The sequence below is a fragment of the Canis aureus genome, chromosome 3 (assembly GCF_053574225.1).
Source record: "Canis aureus isolate CA01 chromosome 3, VMU_Caureus_v.1.0, whole genome shotgun sequence".
Taxonomy (NCBI): Eukaryota; Metazoa; Chordata; class Mammalia; order Carnivora; family Canidae; genus Canis; species Canis aureus.
In genome coordinates this window covers 41,051,052-41,073,902 of record NC_135613.1, presented here as the reverse complement: position 1 = coordinate 41,073,902, position 22,851 = coordinate 41,051,052, and the positions used below count along the sequence as shown (strand labels likewise).

General features: G+C 39.3%; 1 protein-coding gene across 8 annotated transcripts in view; it reads right to left on the bottom strand.

Annotated features, from left to right (window-relative positions):
* The window catches only part of PATJ (PATJ crumbs cell polarity complex component), a 354,601-nt gene that overhangs the window by 41,705 nt on the left and 290,045 nt on the right, over positions 1–22,851 (bottom strand). For all 8 annotated transcript variants that reach the window (XM_077892030.1, XM_077892027.1, XM_077892033.1 and 5 more), the window contains one exon: positions 4,538–4,621. In XM_077892030.1, coding sequence (XP_077748156.1) covers positions 4,538–4,621 — 84 coding nt within the window. The remainder of the gene's footprint in view (positions 1–4,537; positions 4,622–22,851) is intronic.

Genomic DNA, 22,851 nt, shown 5'->3' with positions numbered 1-22,851 from the left:
CATGGATCACTCCCTTGAGGTCACAGCTAGGAAAAGAGTCAAAGAGAAAAGGCCCAGGTCATGGCCAGAGAAGATGGCGGAATGGAAGAGTCCCTCAAGATGCTGATTCCATTCCATGTTCTAGTCCATCCCTGCCTGTCCTGGCACTTCAGGCTCATCTCTGGTCCTCTATTCCTTCATCAGTACAGGGGTTGGTCTCAGGCTTTCCCAACTCTAACATTCCAAATACTAATGACTTGTGGCATAAAGGATGGTTACAGAGAAGGGAGAAGAAAACAACTGAGTCCTTGGAGAAGGTATGATGTGAGCTATTATTTAAAGTTAATTCTGTGAGCCAGAAAAAATATTTTAAAAGCCCAATTTTCAAACTGTTTTTTTTCTTTTCTGGCCTATCTTGGGTTTGTGTTCTCACTTAAATTAACTACACCCAGCTTGACAGTGGTTAAGAGGTGCCTGGCTGGCTCAGTTGGTAGAACATGTGACTCTTGATCTCAGGGTTGTGAGTTCAAGCCCCACAATGGCTGTAGAACTTACTTAAAAAAATAAAAAAATAAAAAAGCAGTAGTTAAGTATGGGTTTTGGATATAGACGGACTTCGGTTTGACTGCTGATTCTAACTTACCCTGTGAAACCTCATGTTCGTTACTTAGGCTAAGCTTCAACTGTGTCCTCTATGAATCGGAGGCAATATCTACTTAGTGTTGTGAGGATTAAGTGAAATAAACCCTCTAATGCATTCGGCACAGGACTTGGCCCCCGTAGTTAAGCTCAGTGTAAATTAGGAGTTGATAATTTACAAGGGATTGAAGTAACCCGGGTCACGATGGTTTTTCCGTCAGGGCCAGCATCCACTGCTAATTCAGGCCCACACTGCATTCTCATTGTTTGTGAGGTAAATCCACAGAACAAAGGGGAAAACAGAGTCTCTAGAAAATGTGGGCTGAGCTGATTATTTCCCCCTATTCCAATAGATGGCACACAAGACCACTTCTGTTACTCAACTGCAACACAGTTACTTCCATGGATTGAAGGTGAATTCTCTTAAGCCTCTAAAATACCTTTTGAAAGGCCCTAACAATTATACTTTCAATAAAAAGCACTGTCATGAAACTAATATTATAAAAGCAATTTATCCTAAATTCCAGCATTAAGATGCCTGCTCAAATCCAAGTGATCTGCTCCAAGTTCCTAGTTTTCATTTCCTCCTCTGCTTATCAAAAGGCACCACTAAATGCACCGGTAATCATAAGAGAAATATCGCTTGTGGCTTGAATATTGTGGAGTGATGTATTACCTTAAGTGCCTTACAGAAGCACTAGATGCATTATTTAGAGCATTGATTGTAGGGGTGGTAATAGCAGGGCTTCCTATTTGAGAAAAACCACCATAGGAGGCTCCAGTTGTCAATGGGAGTGCATCAGACATCTTGGGTAGGACAAGGAAGTGGGCGAACCATTACTTCTAAAGGAAAGAATAACCAAACTAGGCAGCAATTCCTCGCTATTTTATTCCACAGGGAAAACCAGGCATTCGCCCTCTACTCTTTCTGCTCCCACCTTGCACAAAAATCAAAGAGGATAATGGAGGTAGGGGTAGGGTTAGATGAGGGACTTTGTTCGGGTTTTTTTTTAGAAAAAAATTCAGAAAGAGCGAAGGTGCATGCACATGGGGTAGTGGGGTAGAAGGAGAGGGAGAATCATAAGCAGGTACCATGCCCAGTGTGGAGCTCAATGTGGGACTTGATCCCACAATCCTGAGATCATGACCTGAACCTAAATCAAGAGTCTGACACTTAACCAACTGAGCCCCCCAGGTGCCCTGAGGGACTGACTTTAAAACAGAATCAGTTGGGGCACCTGGGTGGCTCAGTGGTTGAGCATCTGCCTTTGGCTCAGGTTGTGATCCCAGGGTCTTGGGATCGAGTCCCACATGGGGCTCCCTGCAGGGAGCCTGCTCCTCCCTCTGCCTGTGTCTACCCCTCTCTTTCTGTGTCTCTCACGAATAAATAAATAAAATCTTAAAAAAAAAACAAACCCTAAAAAACAGAATCACAAAGAAGATAGTCCATGCTAATTATAGAATCCTAAATCTTGCCTTGCTAAAAAAAATTATTGGACTATATCTTTGTAAGCAAAATCCAGCTTGTTCCAACTTTTAAAAAGTAATCTCTACACTCAATGTGGGGCTTGAGCCCATAGACCCAAGATCAAGAGTCGTGGATTCTACTGACTGAGCCAGCCAGATGCCCCATGGCTTGTCCTAATTTTAATATGAGGATAGATTTAAAACCATGAAAGAGGCCAGCTGCCAATGCAGAGGACTCTCATGAGCAGAAAGGCCATTGTCTGAAATGCACTGAGTAGAATTCTCTGGTTTCATGATCTTTAAATATACTACAGAAGCTGGCCTGTCTTCTTAAGGCAAACCTGCAGGCCACAGGCTGATTATGCATCATTATGTATCTATACACATCCACCACAACTAGAGCAAGTCCAAATGTGGGCCCTAAAGAAAGGAAACATGTTACCTGACCAAACAGCTATTTCTTAACTAAACACATCATATGCTCTTGTGGACTAGATGACTGCATGGCATAAAAGAACAGCCTGTCCTGACAAATAAAAAAGATAACTTTTTAGTTGATACATAATGTTCCATTATGTCCTGGTCATCTTTAATAAGAAGTATAGACCATCCCTCCATACTGGGTAATATAATTCAGCTGGACGCCAGGAAATGTTTTGAGTTTTCAAAGCTCTCCTTCCACTTAATTGCTTTTTTCATGTTAACCTGTTGCTTTTTTCATGTTAACCTGTTGTTAACCTGTTCATGAATACAGTTTATGGAAGAGAGGAGCTATAGCTGAGGTCTATCCAATACAAATAGATACAGTTTTAAGAAGTTTTTTTATTGAGATATGACTGTTCTGAAATAAATTATATTTGAAGTGTACAATTTATACTGTGAGTTTATGTGATTTAAACCTATGCAACCATCACCGGAATCAAGAAAATGCACATATTAGATTTAGTTTCAAGTGACCATTACAGAATAATTTGTGGACTTACAGATCACATAAGTATCTAGGCATGTATGTATCTCTACTTTTGAATATTCAATCTATTTATTTTACAAAGCCGATTATGATAACAGCAGTTAATTAACCCAGGGAGGAAAAAAAACCCCTCAAAACTTCTGACCACTAAAAAACAGTGTTGTATGCTAAAGTGGTCAAGTGAATTCCCAGAGAGGCCTTGCTTATTTTTCTAACCTCATACACTTGTGTTTTAATGAATGTACTGGGAATATGTCCTAATCCAATGATGAAGCACAGTAAAAGTCTGCAGAGAAACCCTGAATTTAATTTGCAATGAGCCTGGCCTCTCCTTTAACTCCTTCTTGCCTATATTTTCTGCCCTTAATTATATCTGTGGTTTCATCTTGGGAGGCAGACTGGAACCACCAAAGGGAAAATAAAATTCTATGATGTCATTCATAACGTGCTATATTAAAGTTGCACAGCAAAAATGCACATGCCCACCATAAAATGTTAACTATTCAATTAAATTCATCCAATGAAAGAAATAAATGTTGCCTAAAGGTTTCACACCATCAAAAAGCTCTTTCGTTCCACCTACCAGAATGCCTGGCATTGACCTGCCATTCATCCGTTCCCTAGTTCAAACACTGCCTGCCTCGGCATTTTTTAAAAAAGCCTTAACGCCTTTGCTAATTGAGAGTACATTTAAAAGATGTGGGCTAAACATTTCAACTTATTAATAAGTACCATGTACCACCTAAAAGAAGACTCTACATTTTCATCAACTAGAAAACAAAAGAGGAAAGGCACGGACCTCTGCTGTACTTAAAGATTTATTGCAAGTAAGAAGACAATACTTGAAACTGCAGTTAAAGTCTTTAAATCATCAGGTGTGCATGTTTATGCATATGTGTCTATAGGTCTGTGTTTTTAGGAGAGAATTTAGACAGGTATAATGGAGAGGCAAAAAGCCCAAATTGCAATACCATACACTCTCATTCGATATTAAGAATATAAAACTAGATAGGTTATACTTTTCCCTTTAATTAAAGTTTTCACAGATTTAGATGGATAATCTGCCATGATTCTGATGACAGTTATTCAATGCACATTAAAAAAAGAAAAAAGTTAAGATACAATATTTGCTAAATGGGAGAGAAGTGAGGATATAGTTGAGTGACAAGGCAGTTGAGTAAATGGACTTTGTGCCTCAAGATCAGTAAAGGAATTGTATTTGCTAGTATTTTTTTCTAGAGATAGATTTATTTATTTATATTAGGTCTTTAAATTTATAAAATTTTTCAAGAGCGGGGAGGGGCAGAAAAAGAATCGTAAGTAGAAACAGGCTTCATACTCAGTGGGGAGCCCAACGTGGGCTGGACCTCACAACCCTGAGATCATGACCTGAGTCAAAACCAAAAGTCTGACACTTAAGCAACTGAGCCACCCAGCCGCCCCTGTATTTGCTGGTATTAAATAAAATTCATAGTCCTATACCTCTAATATCTGGTCGCCAGCCCAAAGTCTTCCATCTCTGGCTGCTGCTCCTTCTTCGTAGACTTCATGTATAACTATAGCATCCTATAAAAAACAAATTCTTATTAATTTTCAACAACCATAAATGCTTCCTTACACAAACAACCAAACCATAGGCAGCAACCCATAATTTGCTATACACTAATAATGTCATACTTTATTTGACCTAAAGATAAACAAACTACACAGTTATGATATATTCAGAGGTATAATTAATTTTTCCTAGGTTTATTATTTCATTCTTTTAGGACTGGCTTTGCCTAATATTTCAAGTTAAACTTCCCCCATGTGTTTTACTGTTAGCCTGTACATTGCTGCTGTGTGTGAACTTGAGGTGAACTGTGTGTCATTCTTATTTACATTTTATGGTATATTTTGAAACATGGTTTCAGGTATTTATTAGTATTCAAGGATTTGGCATAGCTGTGTGGCCTGATGCAGGAGGTCTGTCAGGCCTCATTACTTGGGCAATGAAAGAAAAGAACTGAAGTGGAATGAAATGATCCTGGAGGATGAAGCATGGAGAAGGGGAAAGCGTGTTCATGAACCTAAGTATAAGACAGTTGTGGGTTCAAATTCTGACCTGCTGTTGTATAATTTTGGGCAAATTAACTCCTGAATGTAGCATTCTGGGCTGTAAAATCAGGACAATACCTAAGGTAGGTAAACTTAGGCTGGGGAAAGTGTATCATGGATAATGAATTTATTTTTTATTTTTATTTTATTTTATTTTATTTATTTATTTATTTTTTTATGGATAATGAATTTAAAAGATTCCTATCTTTTCAAATTAATAACCTTACAGTTTACATCTATACACCCAAGTATTTACATGTATATGTATTTTCGTGAGACTATTTTTAAAATATTCATTTGGGGGATGCCTGGGTGGCTGGGACGCCTGGTGGCTCAGCGGTTGAGCATCTGCTTTTGGCTCAGGGCATGATCCTGGGGTCTGGGATCGAGTCCCGCATTGGACTCCCTGTGGGGAGCCTGCTTCTCCCTCTGCCTGTGTCTCTGCCTCTCTCTCTCTCTGTCTCTCATGAATAAATAAATAAAATCTTTAAAAAATTTCAATTGAATATGATCACATAACTTCTGCTTCATGTTGAGCAAATAGGGTTTTTTTTCTAAAAAGATTATTTATTTTAGAGAGAGACAGAGAAAAAGAGCTTATGAGTGAGAGGGGCACAGGGAGAGGGAAAGAGAATCTCAAGCAGACTCTCTGCTGAGCACAGAGTCTGAGCAGGGCTTGATCTCACAATCCTGAGATCATTGTCTGAGTTGAAATCAAGAGTCTTGACTCTTAACCAAATGAGCCACCCAGGGACTCCATAAGTAGGGGATTTTTATGGAGCTGAAAACTGAACCAGAAGTCATTGGTTTTTGTTTGCTTGTTTGTTTATCAGACTGACTGGCACTGAAAAGCAATACACAAGAATATTAAGAGGTTCTACAACCAGGTAACCAACTGGATTCCAAATATCTTTATAATATTAAATACTTTCATTTAGAGAGGTAGCTCTCAGGAGACAGGAAAAATTCCTTAATCCAGTTTTCATTGTGGATTCTGTGTCACCAACAGATTTTAGACCACTCTTTGTTTTAACTCTGATTTATGAAATTTTCAGATCCAGGGAGCATCTACACTGCCAATAGTTGGTTTCTCTGAACTGTTTCAGGGAAACGGTTTTGTGGAAACATGCTGGGTCAGTGGCTTCAGGTGATCCCAACAACACTGCCAAGATGACGCCAAGGGCCACTTTTATGAAAGAAGTGCAAAGGAGAAACTAATGCAAGCTCCTGGTAACACTCCATGTCATGCTGGCTTTCCATGTCTGGAGGCCAAATGCCCCATCTTCACTGGACTAGGAGAATCAGACTGAACTCTTACTATACATAGTTTTTACAGAGTTAAACTTAGCATAAATAACTTTAATCTTGCAACAATACAAGAGTCAAATGGGAAATTTCTCTTTGTTTATGCTTAAAAGGATTCTTTAAAAGACCCAATGGAGTTTTTATTTCGTAAAGGTAGCCTGAATCCAAAACTCTTCAATACTTTCTGGGTGTTCAGTGAACTCTTATACATTAAAGAAATATACTGTCTCTCAAATGTCAAACTTATGGCTGATGATCTGTTTTTGGTCCGTGAGTCTGTGTGAGAAACTCCCTATTTCTTCCCTTGACTACTGCTGTTAATATCTCTTAAAGTTATCAGTGAAAATACAAGAAAACATGAGATACTCTGACCTACCAATAGAAAAAAGTTACATTTCTTACCATGTGCCCTGTGTGCTGAAAGTGGGTTGTGAAGTTATGGCTCTGACAGCTGCATTAACTAGGGGTGCAAGAGGTGAGGGCCGACAGCTAAATTAGAAATGTGGGCTGGTGAATTGAAAAGAAAAATGGATTTATTTTTCAAAACTTACATGGTTCATAAAGCAGGACAGAATAATAAAAAAAAGATACTGCATTGAGATATTTTAGGCATCTATTTGATAGGGCAGTATTAAAATTTTATTTCTTTCTGCTTTGAAACAATTGTGATTAGATGAAATAATGGGTCCTTAATGAAAGAATGCCCTTTATGGTTTTAAATAAAAAATTTGGAGTTGATTATACATATATTCTTATCTCTTCATTGTATATCCTCTTAAATGTTAATGATTTTGAGCTATTCCAGCAAAACTGCTTGTTGGCACAGTTCTGAGTGCCTTCTCTCCCACTCCTATCTCTGCATATTTAAATAACATTCCTTCACCCTAGAATACCTCAGTGACTCTGTCTAACAGTACCAATGACTTCTTCTAAAACGCATCTATTCCAGAAGCAGTGTATTAATCATTTCCCTGTGGGTGGGTTGCTGGCTTACACTGAAGAGAGGCTGTGGAGACAAATGATTATGAGCTAAGTCTCTGGAGTCAGATTTCTTAGTCCAAATCCTGGCCCTGCTACTTCTGGCCATGGGCCTTGGGAAGACTCCACAGGCCTTAGCTTCCTCATGTTTATATGGTTTTAACAATATTATCTACACATAAAGCTTTATGTACAATGCCAGCACATAGTAAGGAAGTGAGAACATCTCATTTATTTAATACCTCTGTGCCAAAGCTGCTGCACGCTTCCCATCCATGCCATTCAATCCTCATAACAAGGAAGCAAGTGCAGTATTATTAGTCTCCTTTACAATTGGGGATATGGAGGCTCAGAAGCATTCAGCCTTGACCAGATCTTTGCAGCTTCTAAGTAGGAAAGATCAAATTCCAACTTGGGACTGTTTAACACCAAAGCCTGTGTTCCTACCACTACTGCAAGCATCTCATCTGTTTTGAATATTTTATTTTGCACTTGTATAAAAGCTAACTTGGGATTTTCCATATGGCATCAATTCTGTTGAATTATTGTCTCCTCAACTCCACAGCAAAAACCTTAAGGGCATAAGCTGATCATTTTATAGAGAGTGAACAAAAAGACAACTGTGGAAGTGAAAATTGAAGCCTTTGGCTTAATGAGGTGCGGTGATGATCTATGGACCTCACTTGCTAGTGCTGGTACCTGGTTCGGGGTTTGTGCTACAGAGAGCACGAGTCTCCCCAGTCCAACACAGAGTCTCTCTCTTAATTCTGTTTGTTATTCTTGTCTCTTTCCTTCCTTCCTTTCATTTTTTTCCATCCTCTTTCTGCATATCCATATTATTCACTGAATGATTTTTTTTCCTACAGAAACAGCTATAAAAGAAAATTATATACAAGGGATGCATTGAGTTTAAAATAAAAAGTTGTTCAGTCCAAAAACATATTAATTCCTAATTAATGGCAGACTTAAGAATCATTTATAGATGACCAAGACTGACATACAATCAGAAACTAATTTCCTCTTGGTAGTTGTTTTTTTTTAATATTTAATTTATTTATTCATGAGAGACACAGAGAGCAGCAGAGACACAGGCAGAGGGAGAAGGCTCCATTCAGGGAGCCCGATGCAGGACTCGATCCCAGACCCCGGGATCATGCACTGAGCTGAAGGCAGATGCTCAACCGCTGAGCCATTCAGGCGTCCCTCCTCTTGGTAGTTGTGATTTTCACTGGGACAAGAGAAATTTAAGTAAGATGATCTGTTTATTTACTCCCTGAGACAAGACCAACAATTTTTCTCTAAATGACTACTACTCTAAATGACTACTCTAAATGACTCTAGATGACTCATTTGTGACTGGCCAACTCTGATGCCAGGGAAGAATTTTATCAGTGAGAATCTCTCAAATACTAGGTTATTCCTAATCAGAGGGGGTCAGGTGGATTTCAGATACGTAGGAAAAGTCTTCTGCTTAAAAACTTCTCTCTCATCAGTTTCTGTCTGAAACAGGTTTAACCAGACACACAGGAAGAAGTAGCTGGCTAGTAAATTTAACATATTATTTAAGGCACCGCTGTCTTAATGTCTCCATTCTTAAAACAGTAAGTATTTTTTAATAGAAATAATATACATAGAGGGTACTAGACTCAAAATAGCATACACTGAAAAGATTCTCTGGAACACTGTCCTTCAGTCACCATATATCCCTAATTAGAAATGAAAAATATGGGCAGCCCTGGTGGCGCAGTGGTTTAGCGCCGCCTGCAGCCCAGGGCGTGATCCTGGAGACCCTGGATCGAGTCCCACGTCAGGCTCCCTGCATGGAGCCTGCTTCTCCCTCTGCCTGTGTCTCTTCCTCTCTCTCTCTCTCTCTCTGCATCTCTATGAATAAATAAATAAAATTAAAAAAAATCTTTAAAAAAAAAGAAATGAAAAATATTAAGCTTCTTGTGTATTTTTATGGAGGTGGTCTATATATCTATATTTGGAAAGTACAAAGTCACCAAAGGCTTGAAGGTCATGGTCTCTTTCATCTGCTACCTCTTTTGTTTCATGAACTTGTACTTGAGCCAGGCAAGTGCCACCTCTTCTACAAAAGTTTCTCTCTCTCCCCTTGGAAAGGTTGATCAACCTTCCTGTGGTTACTGCTGTATTTCTTAGTATTATTGAACTTATCACAGTATCACAAGAGCTTCTTCATGGATTGAGGTCCTGTATGACACCCTAGCCTCAGTGCAACCTTCCAATTCCTCCTTGTATCCTAGTGCTGAGCCCAGAGTAGGCAATGAGTAAATGTTTGCTAAATGATTATCAAGAAATTGGTTGGAGATTGAAAAAGGCATCAAAATGGTACAGAGAGAGGAGGCTGGCAGGGTACGTCATAATCTTAACCTAATCCAACCAAGCTTCTCTGTTTTTAAAAATCCCAATCAAGCTTCTAATGGCAAAATATTAGTGATATTCAATCAAAATGCCCGTCACACATGGATATTAAATCCATGTGAATTTCTAGAGGATGCTTTAGCTCAAAGAGCAATTTTTTGAAGGAGGAGGAAGGGCAGAGGGAGGCAGAAGGGTAGAGGGAGAGCGAGAATCTCAAGCAGATTATGTGCTGAGTGCCAAGCTCAACGAGGGGCTCAATCTCACACCCTGAGATCACAACCTGAGCTGAAGTCAAGAGTCAGATGCTTAATTGACTGACTGAGCCAACCAGGCACCCCTCAAAGAACAATTTCAAAAGTCAAGGATGTGGGACTTTATCACTGAGCCCCACAAAAATCACAAACTCCTCCAGGGGGATTTAAACTCTGCATTGCTGGTCAAGAATTTTACAACACGTAGTAATGGACCCTTATGGTCAAAGTCATCAGACACTTCAGCCCATCTGCCACCATTTTCTTTATTGTTCAAGCTGCCAACAAGTAGATAAAGCAACTCATCAACATACCAGTCATTCAGCAAAAGGCAATTGTATTATGGTTACCACAGGCCCAGAACCCTTAAAGAAGCCATGTGTTAGAAAAAGTAACGGGTCTTCTGTGGACTGACGAATAGCAATAAGCACCCTTGCCTAGGTGAACTCTCTCCACAGAATGAGATTTTATAGATTACATTTCTAGATATCCAGTGGATTGTTTCAACAAGCATTTCAGAACCAAATTTTGATAAAGCATTATGTCCTAGGTATTACTATAAAGGACCATGTATATACAGCTTAATTTTACTGCTTGTAGGCAGTTCTTTAATTTGGATCACTCTAGAATTAAACCCAATCTTTGCCATACTCATAAAAGCCCCCATCCCCATTCTCCTGAAAAAAAAAAAAAAATCCTAAGGGACACTTTAACTACAGAAAAATTTCACATTAAATTTCACATTTAGGGGGAAAACATATTACCAGCAGTCCCCAAAGAGTTTTATGTCTTATTTCCCTGCTTTATGGGAAAAATCCCTCCTAATAAGAAAGACCCATGAGGACCAAAGAAGGATTAAAAAGATTGTGTATAAAATGGGCATTGTTTTCCATCTGGAAGAAACCATGGTTCAGATCTGTAGTCTTAGAGGAGTAATGCTCCTTTTAAACATCTTTTAATAGAGTTCCCCTCTGTGGCTGTTGCTGTTCAGAAATGATACAGACGTGTCTTCTATACAGTAGACGACTTTCTCAGCAGGAAGGCCAAACCAGCGAGGGGTGATAATATAGCAGGGTAGTAAAGTGCTCGGTGCTGTGCAAATCAAAACGACCTTCCCCTCTATGCCGAAAAACACATGTAGATGTATTAAGTTACTGATTTGTGATGTCTACTGTAGTTAGAGAGTTTAAAAAGAAAAGTGTGGGTTAAAACTGCGAAAGAATATCTCACTTTGAACAAAGTTGATAGGCTCCAGACTAAACTTATGTAAGTAAAGTGATGAATGTCTTTAAAACATGATGCTTTTCTGTCCCAAACCCCTTGTGGCCAAATTCTTTGGAAAAAACAAGTGGACCAACCAAAAACCAAGCTTCCCTATTATATTTCAATTAGAATATGATTTGGAAAAAAAGTGTATGTGGGGGGGTATGTTGTGGAAGAAGGACCCAGGATTGAGAAAGAGAGGAGTTAATTTTTCTCATAAGCTCTGAATGGCCAGTTTTGCAAGTGGTTCTACATTAACCACTTTGTTCATGACACTTATCAGTAAAGCACAGAGTTGAAATACATGGTTTCTAAAGTCATTCCACCTCTAAAACTGAACGCATATGGAGTGCAAAGCAAAGCAGAGAGAGCCATTGTTTTGTAGGCAAATACTTAGCCTACAAAACAATGGCTCTCTCTGCTTTGCTTGGCCTAGGAATAATAAGACCTCCTTCTAAATGGCAGAGCAGAAGCATCCCAACTCACAGGCTGAAAGAGATCAGAAGGATACTGGGTTGGGGAGAGTGGGAGGGCTGGGTCAGACTCTGGATTAGTTATCTTTTGTTGCGAAATTTAGTGGCTTAAAACAAAAACAAACCATTTGTCTATGATTCCCTGAGCTGGCACTTTGGGCTGGGTTCAGGGGGCAGTTCTGTTCTATGCTGTATCATTTGGGCTCATAGGAGTTTGTAGTCAGGTTGGCTGGGGCCTCAGCAGGGACAGCTGGGCCCCTCTCCCGCCATGTGCTTTCTTTCCAAAGGTGTGTCATCTTCCAGGAGGCCTGTCTAGGCTGGTCTGCAACATGGCAGTCTTTCAGGAGGACAAGAGCTAAGCCATAAGGCCTGGAGGCTAAGGCTTGCAAGTCATTCACTGCCACTTTCACTACTATTGGTCAAAGTAAGTCAACTGGCCAGCTCAAATTCAAGGAAACTGGAAAGAGTTGCACAAAATTTATGATCAATTTTAGCCTCCTACAGACTCTATCAAGTCTGCCAGAGGAATTTTCCAGGCTGCAAACAATGGAACACAGCAATGTACAGTGGGAAGAATCCTGGATACGGCCACATAAACCTGTGTTCAGAGATCAGCTCTGCCACTTATCCTAACTGTGTGATACTTCTATTAAGGTATTTAACCTCACTGAACCAGTGTTCCTATATCAGTAAAATGGAGTAAATCCTACCTTTTAGGGTTTGAGGATGAAGTGAGATTATGTATATAATGTCAAGCAAGGTGTCGGCCAAGTGGATGTCGAATAATTGCTAATGAGGACTTCCAACTCATACATACCTAAGGTTGTAGGGGGTCTGTCTATATGGGGCATGAAGGAAGGAATGTGTGTCAGAGTGGTTGAAAGTCATGTCTCTAAGGATGAATGACACTAGTCTTGGTCTGTTTTTTAATTTCTATTTTTCCTATAATTATGGTGAACTAAGAATACAATTGATTGCTGTTTTTCTTTTCTTCTTTCTTTACTTTTTCCTCCTTCCTTCTTTCCTAGATTTTATTTTACTTATTCATGAGAGACACAGAGAGAGGCAGAGACATAGGCAGAGGGAGAAGCAGGGTCCCTCCAGGGAGCCTGATGTGGGACTCGATCCCAGGACCCCTGGATCCCGACCTGAGCCAAAGGCAGATGCTCAACCACTGAGCCACCCAGGAGTCCCTAGATTTTAAATAATCTCTACCCCAAATGTGGGACTTGAATTTACTGAGATCAAGAGTCATATGCTCTACCAACTGAGCCAGCCAGAGGACCCCCCAACTGCTAATTTTTTTCCCGACTGCTGATTTTTAAAAAAAAATTTTTTTTTCATTTATTTATGATAGTCACACAGAGAGAGAGAGAGAGGCAGAGACATAGGCAGAGGGAGAAGCAGGCTCCATGCACCGGGAGCCCGATGTGGGATTCGATCCCGGGTCTCCAGGATCGCGCCCTGGGCCAAAGGCAGGCGCCAAACCGCTGCGCCACCCAGGGATCCCCAGACTGCTGATTTTTAAGAAAGATTATGCTAAGGGATATTTCAGGTTCTTTTTTTTTTTTTTTTAAACGTTTAATTTATTTATTCATGAAAGACAGAGAGAGAGAGGAGGGAGAGGCAGAGACACAGGCAGAGGGAGAAGCAGGCTCCATGCAGGGAGCCCAACGTGGGACTTGATCCCGGGACTCTAGGATCAGGCCCTGGGCTGAAGGCAGTGCTAAACCGCTGAGCCACCCGGGTTGCCCGATATTTCAGGTTCTTCTTTTCTCTTTCTCTCTTTCTCTCTTGCTTTCTTTTTCAGAGGGAGACAGAGAAGGGCAGGGCAGAGGGAGTCAGAGAGAATCTTAAGAGCCTTCATGTCCAGCAAAGAGCTCAATGTAGGGCTCGATCTCACAACCCTGAAATCATGACTTGAGGTAAAATCAAGAGTCCAAATGGATGCTTAACTGACTGAGCCACCCAGGCACCCCTTTAGGTTATTCTTTCATTTTTCTTTTCTTTTCTTTTCTTTCTTTTCTTTTCTTTTCTTTTCTTTTCTTTTCTTTTCTTCTTTTCTTTTTTCTTTTCTTTTTCTTTTCTTTTCTTTTCTTTCTTTTTTTAAAGATTTATTTATTCACAAGAGACAGAGAGAGAAGCAGGCTCCCTGCAGGAAGCCTGATACGGGACTCGATCCCAGGACCCCGGGATTGTGCCCTGGGCCAAAGGCAGGCAGTCAACCGCTGAGCCACCCAGGTGTCCCTAGGTTATTCTTTCTAAAGTCATGGACCACTCAGGGCTAAGGCCAAGGGACCATTTGAATCCCAACAAGATCTAAGCCAGATTGCAAAGTCCTGGTATCTTGACATTTTTAATTTTCATTAAGTATAGTCAGTATTCCCTGTTTTTGGGTTCCATATTTGCAAATTCACTCACTCCCTCCAAATCAAGGTTCTTAGGGCATTAACAGTCATTTGTGGACATGGGCAAAGTGGTGAAAAATTTGAGTTGCCTGATTCACTTGTTCCCAGGTGAAGTACAACAGGGTGACATTTTGCCTTCCTGTTTCATCTCTCATGCTGTGAACAAACACCTTTTTTGTGGCCTTTTTAGTGCCACATGTTTTATATTTTGTGCTTTTTGTTTATGCTTTTGCTGTTTAAAACATCCCCCAAGCACAAGACTGAAGTGCTTATGTTTCTAAGCAGGAGAAGGCTGTGATGTGCCATATGGAAAAAGTACATGTGTTAGTTAACTGTTGTGCATTTATGAGTTACCATGTTGCTGTCATGAGTTCAATGTTAATGAATCAACAATAGATATTAAAATAACCTATTTTTAAAAAGTGACACACATAAAACAAGATTATGTATTTATGACTATTAAAAAATGTTGTGACCGTGGGGTGCCTCGGTGGCTAGGTCTGTTAAGTGTCTGCCTTTGGCTCAGGTCATGATCCTGGGGTCCTGGAATCAAGCCCACCATCAGACTTTCTGTTCAGCCAGGAGCTTGCTTCTCCCTCTCCCTCTGTCTGCTGCAGCAGCACAAGCAGGATAGATAGATAGGTAGATAGATAGATAGATAAATAAAATCTTAAAAAAAAAAAAAAAAAGTTGTGACTAGAGGAATCCATCTCTGCATTTACCCCAGAAGTAATGGTTTAGTATTCACTATTCAGTGTTTGCTATGACTTTATAGAACACGAACACGATTACTGTGAATAACAAGAACGGACTATACTTCCTACTGTTGCTTCTCCCTGGTGATACTTGTCTACAACACAGCTGGGAAGCCTCATGTGAAAGTGATAAAGGCAGAAATGCAAACACAAGCTATGTATAATAGGGATGGCAGGACTCCTATCAACAAAGGCAGGTCTCTGTTTCCCCTGCTACAGTGGGGCAGTAGGTTGATTAACCCAGGGATGAAGATGGAATGCATGTTTTTTGCTGTAGCATGTGTTACTATGATTACATTCCATGTGTTCCGTAGATCTATATTTTTTGTAACCCATTACAAAGGTAAAAAGCAAAAATGCTAATCTGCTCCACCTTAAACCTCCTGCTTTGATGCAAAAGGTATTTGGCATACCCTCACGAATTCATGAGAAGCAACATGTTAAAGAGATTACTTTCAATATCTCATAAGAACATGCACGACTTAAGGCAGAATGTAGCCAATAAGTACCATATTTTATTTATTCTAAGATGACTTTTCTCATTTTATTTTAATTTTATAATTTGGATGAATCTCAGAGTCAAGTGTACATTCAATATACTGCTTTCCTGCCATGGATATGATAAAAGATTATTACTTTAGAAGAAGTACAACATCTGTCAAGCTGATATAGTTCTGCTTGCCAACTTTATAGGTTGAATATATAATTGTTTCTGTTCAGAAAACCTGAAGAAGTCATATAAGCTATCCAAGGGAAGTCAACAAGAGTCAAAAATAACTTATATTTGGAATCATACTTTTTGAAAACTGGACACTCTTGCTAAAAAATTAGGGTTCACTATGTAGCTTTTCTAAGAATCTCAAAACACAGTCTTCAATTAATCCCCATAAAACTCCACTGCAAAAGGAACAAAGGGCAAGTCTCTATATCCTAATCTCAATTTATTCATTTATTCTAATATGCTTTGGTTAGGGTATGAAGATTCACACCTACCAAACCTTCAAGAGAAAGAAAATAGATCACAATGTTCAGTACCTACTATATTGAAATACTGAAATATTCTTGGGTAATTAACTAAAACAACATAAATGAGTGTTAAATCAGCAACACTAGTGGCTCTTTTGAGTAAAAGTATGGATCAAATGATCAGATACACAGGAAGCAGTAACAGCAATCTGTGTGTGTGTGTGTGTGTGTGTGTGTGTTTTAAAGCAATGGATTAAAACGCAAGCTTGGGGATTGCAAACTCTTACATATTATAGGTAACTAAAATATGGAATGAAAATCACAGCAATAAAACAGCTAATATAAGAATTGCAATGAATATATAAAAAGTTTCACATTTTAAGGCTCTGAAAAGCTTTCCCTTCTCAACCTCAGAAAAGAAACTGTTTTATATTTACTTAAAATGGAGTTCCCTCGCCAAGACTGATTTAGCAAAAGGTTGATACTCATCAATATGAATATAATTTTTCATACTGAAATAGATTTATTTTAAGGAAATGGGATAATATTTGCATTATATTTTCTAAGTCCCTATAGTTCCATCTGGTCCTTATTTATCTAAACTTTACTCAGCTTGCATAATATTTTTGCTTACAGTCATATTCTTTAAGATCAGAAATGCCCAAATCTGGAAATTCAGAGGTACTATTCGTTAACATTCTTTCACTGTGATTCATAGACTTTTTGCAAACTCTGCTTTGATTTTAAAATAAAACTAAGGTAATAAGATGTTTTGTGTAAAAATATATGACTTAAGCAATAATGATAAAAGGAGCCTGGCTTTGGGGGATTACACGCCAAAGCAAACCACACTCCTCATGAAACAGACCGTGCAAAGTTCATTTGAAGGGGAACAGCAAAATAAAACACTTAATCAAATGTAAAATAGTTTTCTATTCTGCTTACTTTAAAAAAAATACCTAGTGGTTTAAATTGCTACAGTTCTACATTTAAATGGTCAAAAGCAGTAACTGCTAAACAACAGCATGCAACATGGTAAATCAGAGTTAAGCGAGGTGACTGCAGACCTGAACACATGGTTAGAGCTAAAAGACATATTTTTCACTTCAATTTCTAAATGATGACTTTACCACATAGTAGCGAAATGTGACAGCCCCTCTACCTCGATGCTTCTTGCTAGTATACCTCTCCTATCTATAGAACTTCTGTTTAATGAGACTGAATTAAATCGGTACTAAATCAGGTGGTGAAAAAAAATGGAGAGAAATAAGATTCCAAATCTGACATTCCCAGGCCTTTTAAATACTAACAGTATCTAAATTTTACAATCTGTTCTGGGCATCCATTGACCTCATTTACAACGGGATGGTACCAAGAATATAAAGACAAAATAAATGCCCTAGGATAATTGTTTTCCTCTTGCAAAGAGATAAGTTATCTCCACCTCAGAGATACAATACAAATATAACAACTAGGGCTTATATTCATAAACTTAACCTGTCTAAAAACGATAACAATGACTAGCTTCCATAAAACAAAACCAAACAATAATTAAGCCTTATTTTCTAGTTAAAAAAACTCAAGACTTTGAAGCTTTGAGAAACTTGTGAGATGGGAATGCAAAGAGAGAGAATGAGTTTCATCAGACTGACATAACCTTGAGAAAAAGACTTATTGATGTAAATGTTCCTGCCTGATTAAAAAATAAAGCTCAATAATAATATCCTTGCAAAGAGTGGCTGCCTGCATTTGTCAAAATATTTCTTGAGATTTGGCACTCACTACATACTTCATTCTACCTTTGCTCAGCTGATGTTTTAGAAAGTTCTTCCTTATGAAAATGTGAAATCTGTTTTTCACTGAGCTCCTTGGAAGAACCTGTTCGTATCCATCATCCACAAAAAGATAATCTTACATATGTTTGCAGAGAGTTGTCATTGTCCCTTCTGATCTTCTCTTTCCTAACTCTATTCAATTCTTCCTCACAATGATGTGGTTTCAACAACGTCCTTGTTGACCACATAAACACGCCCAGAAATAAACAGGATACTCTAGCTACAGTTGATCAGGGGAGTGCTTCAGACAGATCTAACAGCAGGTGCAAATGCCTTGAAAGAACTGAAAGAGGCCAGCATGGCCAGAGTTCAGAATGGCTCTTTCTCCACATTACTTGTTCAATACCAAAAACAGTCCAAGTCTGCCAATATTCTGAAATAAAAGATTTGTTCAAATTTTTCTTTCTCTTCTCTAGAATTCCCAAGGCTGATAACAAAATAAGTACAACAAAATGACACTGGAGAACTATGTTTTACCCCTTCTGAGGGCAATAGAGATAAGACTTCTGATAAATGATACAACAAACATTTCAGAGAAGGGGAATTGAAGGATTCAGGGAGAGGCTTCAGAAATATGTGGTGAACATCACAAGAGGTAAGAGTTCTTGGTCTTTCATTGGTCAGAATATGCCACGTCTGCCGAGTTGCAAGATTTCATGCAAACTAGCACCCTAAGACCAGAAAGAATGGTGGTGGTGGGGAGAGATAAGATGATGGGTGGATGGCTGGTTGGAAGGAAATAAAAAATAGGAATAAATATATTACCTATTTTATGCCTTATCGGATTTCCTTGCTGTGTGCCCCTCTAAACTCATATGTAGAAACTCCAATGCCAATGGGATGGTATTAGGAGGTGGGACTTTTTGGAGGTGATTAGATCATGAGAGCAGAGTCTTCATGAGTGAAATTAGTGTCCTTATGAAAGAGGCCTCACAGAGGTTCCTTCTACTATGTGGGGGATATGAGAAGTCTACAACCTAGAAGAAGGCCTTCATCTGACCATGATAGCAGCCTGATCTTGGACTTCCAGGCATCAGACTATGAGAAATAAATTTCTAATGTTTGTAAGCCACCAGTCTGTGGTATTTTGTTATAGCAGCCTGAACAGATTAAGATATTGGCTTACAAGAAATATATAAAAATTTATCCATATTAATTAAATCTAGAAAGTGTGTACTGTAGTTCCACTTCTTTCTTTCTTCCTTTCTCTCTCCCTCTCTCTCTTTCTTGATGTTGAACTCACAACCCTGAGATCAGTACCTGAGCTGAGATCAAGAGCTGGACGGTTAACTGACTAAACCACCCAGATACCCCTAATTATACACTTTTCTACTTAACAGAGAAAATCCTTATTTTCATAGTCCTTAATAGGAACTTTCATTGGCCAGTCCCTTATCTTAGACCATAAACACTGAAGGTAGTAGAATAAACTTGACTGAATGTGTAAGGAGAGGGTTATTTCACTCAACTTTATGTCCTCAGCACTAAGGAAAGGGCAGTCTTTTTTATTTATGAGAGACACAGAGAGAGAGGAGAGAGGAGAGCGCGCGCAGCAGAGACACAGGCAGAGGGAGAAGCAGGCTCCACGCAGGGAGCCCTACACAGGACCGATCTCAGGTCTCCAGGATCACACCAGGGGTGGGGGTGGGGGTAAGGCGGTGCTAAACCACTGAGACACCCGGGCTGCCCCGAAAGGGCAGTCTTGAAGCAAACATATGCAGGCTATCACAGATGAACCACATTCACCAAAAACAGACCTGAGAGCACATCATAAGATTAAAACAACAGAGGCAGAAGTTTGTCTTTGAGGATTGGGTCCAGGTGTGCCCGTAAACCTTCCAGAGAGACTCATCCTCACCATTATCTTGGTTTATTTTGAAAGGCTTATTTAGATGACTGGCTGCAAACATATTGGGATGCTAAGTGAGATCTCCCTCTCTGATCTCAGAAACCATCTGCCTTGTCTCTGGAGCAATTATTTATAGCAGATAGCAATGATGTGGTGTCAAGACCAAGTCCCAGAGGTTTTATTCCTTCAAAGGCGGCAAAAGTATCTATTGGATACACAACAAAGAGGGCCCAGAAACCCTAATTGGGAGAGTTGGCGCAGTTGCTTAAGAAGGGTCACCAGCACTCAGGATGTGCTCTTTCCCCACATCAGAGCTAAAGGAAGGATGCATCACACAATTAAATGTGCAAAGTGCAAAGGTACTTTCAACAGTGGCTCACCACTGTCCCTAATTTCCTCTCAGATACTCTCATCTTTATTTGCTAACTTCCTGGTGGCTGGGTGCCGTCCCATGACCTAACTGGATAATGTCACCTAGAGTGTCAATTAGGCTGCATATGCCATGTTAAAATTTGGAAGGAAAAACAAGATCTCTGTAGCAAACAATGGTTTTATTTGTTAAAGCATCTCCCCCAACCCTGCTGTTCAGCTTCATCAAAAAAACGACATGGCTATATATAACTCAGGAGTCTAACTTACAGCTTTTGATGAGGTACCTGAGGTTAAGAAATAAAAGCTGTGTCCCATTTCTCATTTTTAAGTGGTACTTATCCTTCCAAGGACAATGGGATTTACAGTCTCAAAAGGCAGAACTATATATTATGAACCTCAGAATGCTGTTAAAGAATTTGGGGGGGGGTGCTGCCTTGTGGTGGCAAGAGAAGCAGAATATAGTATTTAGTAAACAGCCTCGCATTTAGGAAGCTGTAGGTGATGTGGAGCATCATGTGGAAGCTCCCAAGCTGGTAGCCAGTAGCACAAATATATGCAACGGTAAAGACTGAAGAGCAACACAGGTACATCTTACTCAGGTTATCTACCCCACCCACATAAAGCAAAATCATATTAATAACAAGGAAAAAAATCAGTTAACTCATTTGGCTAGGCAAAACACGCTATGAGATTTCCTACTGGAAAAAAAATTCCCTATTTCCTATGGGGAATCTAGTTCTGCCCAATTTTAAGCAGTATAGACTTAGATTTACAAAAAAATAAGAGGGTTATCTCTTCATGAAAGAATTTGCTACAGAATTTCCTTAAAATATAATTTCCCTGGGTTTATTTCAAGTATAGATTTATACAAATTCAGTTTATTTAATATTTGGAGATATCTCTTTGGAAAAATGAGGAAACAGGCCCTGGAAGGAGGGAGAAACAGTCAACGTTCAGGGTCAACCAACAGTTTCTGCATACATACTACCCCAAAGATATAACAGGTATAACAGATACATGTAATATGTTTGGCATAATAGATACATGTAATATGTTTAAAAAGTATATAATATGTGTATATATTCATTTCCTTAAGTGAAGTGAATCACTATCATTTCTCATGATATGGCTTAGGAAGCTATGTATTCAGCTTTTGTCACTGAGGAAATGGGCAAAGTTTTCTTCAGAAGTTCCCCTTCTGGGACGCTTGGGTGGCTCAGTGGTTGAGCCTCTGCTTTCAGCTCAGGGCGTGATCCCAGGATCCTGGGATTGAGTCCCACATCAGGCTTCCTGAGAGGAGCCTGCTCCACCCTCTGCCTGTGTCTCTCATGAATAAATACATAAAATCTAAAAAAAAAAAAAAAAAAAAAAAAAAAAAAAGAGGTTTCCCTTCAAGTGGTTTGGTCTAAGCTTTATTTTTAAATCATATTTAAATCACAGCCCATGAAAGGGTGGGAGCTAAAACTGGCTGTGGAGCTGGTTAACTCCAGGTTAACTTCCCAGTCCCATCCCAGCTGATGAAAAAATGTCCTCGTGAATGCAAGATGCCTCACACAGCAGGCTCTCCTGCACAGGCCAAGGGAGAATAATTCAGGAAATAAATTATCCTTACCTCGGGAGAAAAGTTATAGCCATACTTGAATCAGGGGGATGAAGATAAAAATCCTTTAATAATAAACCCCCACCTCTAAGTACATTCCTGTTTGGGTTGTTCACTAGCAGGGTGTGGTGCTGCCTGCCTAGTTCGGGTGGGACAGTGGGAGGCAGCAGGGTGGTGACAGGGAGCGTGCAGAAGGCTGGGAGATGAGGGTTGTGCCTGAGTTGCCCAGGGCTTCTGGGGCCTAACAGTTACTACTGGAAAATATAATGGGCCTCCCCACTTCCCAGCAGTGCTAATATGGAATTATTATAACCAAAACAATTTTTACTAATCCTATTATACTTGTTTTATCTGTAAGTCTGGCACATATAATTCATTCTTTACTAACTAAAATGGGTAAAAGAAATACCAAAATATTCATGTAAAAACATATTCATTAATAAGCAGCTTTGTCTCTAGGGAGAGACCTGGGTTGGGTTTGGAGGGCAGGGTTAGGGTTAAAGGGTTGGAGGGAGATTTGCTTTCTACTTTATATCCTTTGGCGTCAATTTAACGAGTATAATGTGTATGTATTACCTATTCGAATATGTATATGCATTGATTAATCACATCTTTATAAACTGAAACCTGGAAAGTTTTACCAAAAAATGGTGCTGTGTAGTGACATCAAAATATACTGAATAGGGACCCTGAATGGCTCAATTGGTTAAGCATCTGACTCTTGACCTCAGCTAAGGTCATGATCTCAGGGTTGTGAAATGGAGCTCTGTGGGGGTATGGAGTCTGCTTAAGATTCTCTCTGCCTCTGTCCCTCCTCCCCCTCTCTAAAAAAAAAAAAATATATATATATATATATATATATATATATATATATATATAATCAAAGATCCATTTCCAAGCAAAACCTAAATTATCGTGCTAGAATAACTGATGTATATTTTTATCTAGCATTCTACTAAATAATAATGATGATAATAACAGTTCATACTTATTTTACAATTAGTATATACCAGACACTGGCCTAAAACCTGTTATATTTCTTTTTTTTTTAATGTTTATTTTATAATTTAGTAAATTGTGAAAAAGAGAGCACATGTGCAAGTGAGCTGGGGGGAGGGGCAGAGGGAGAGAGAGAATCTCAAGCAGACTCCCTGCTGAGTGTGGAGCCTGACTTGGGGCTCAATCTCATGAACCTGAGATCATGACCTGAGGTGAAATTAAGAGACAGATGCTTAACTGACTGAGTCACCTGGGTGCCCCTA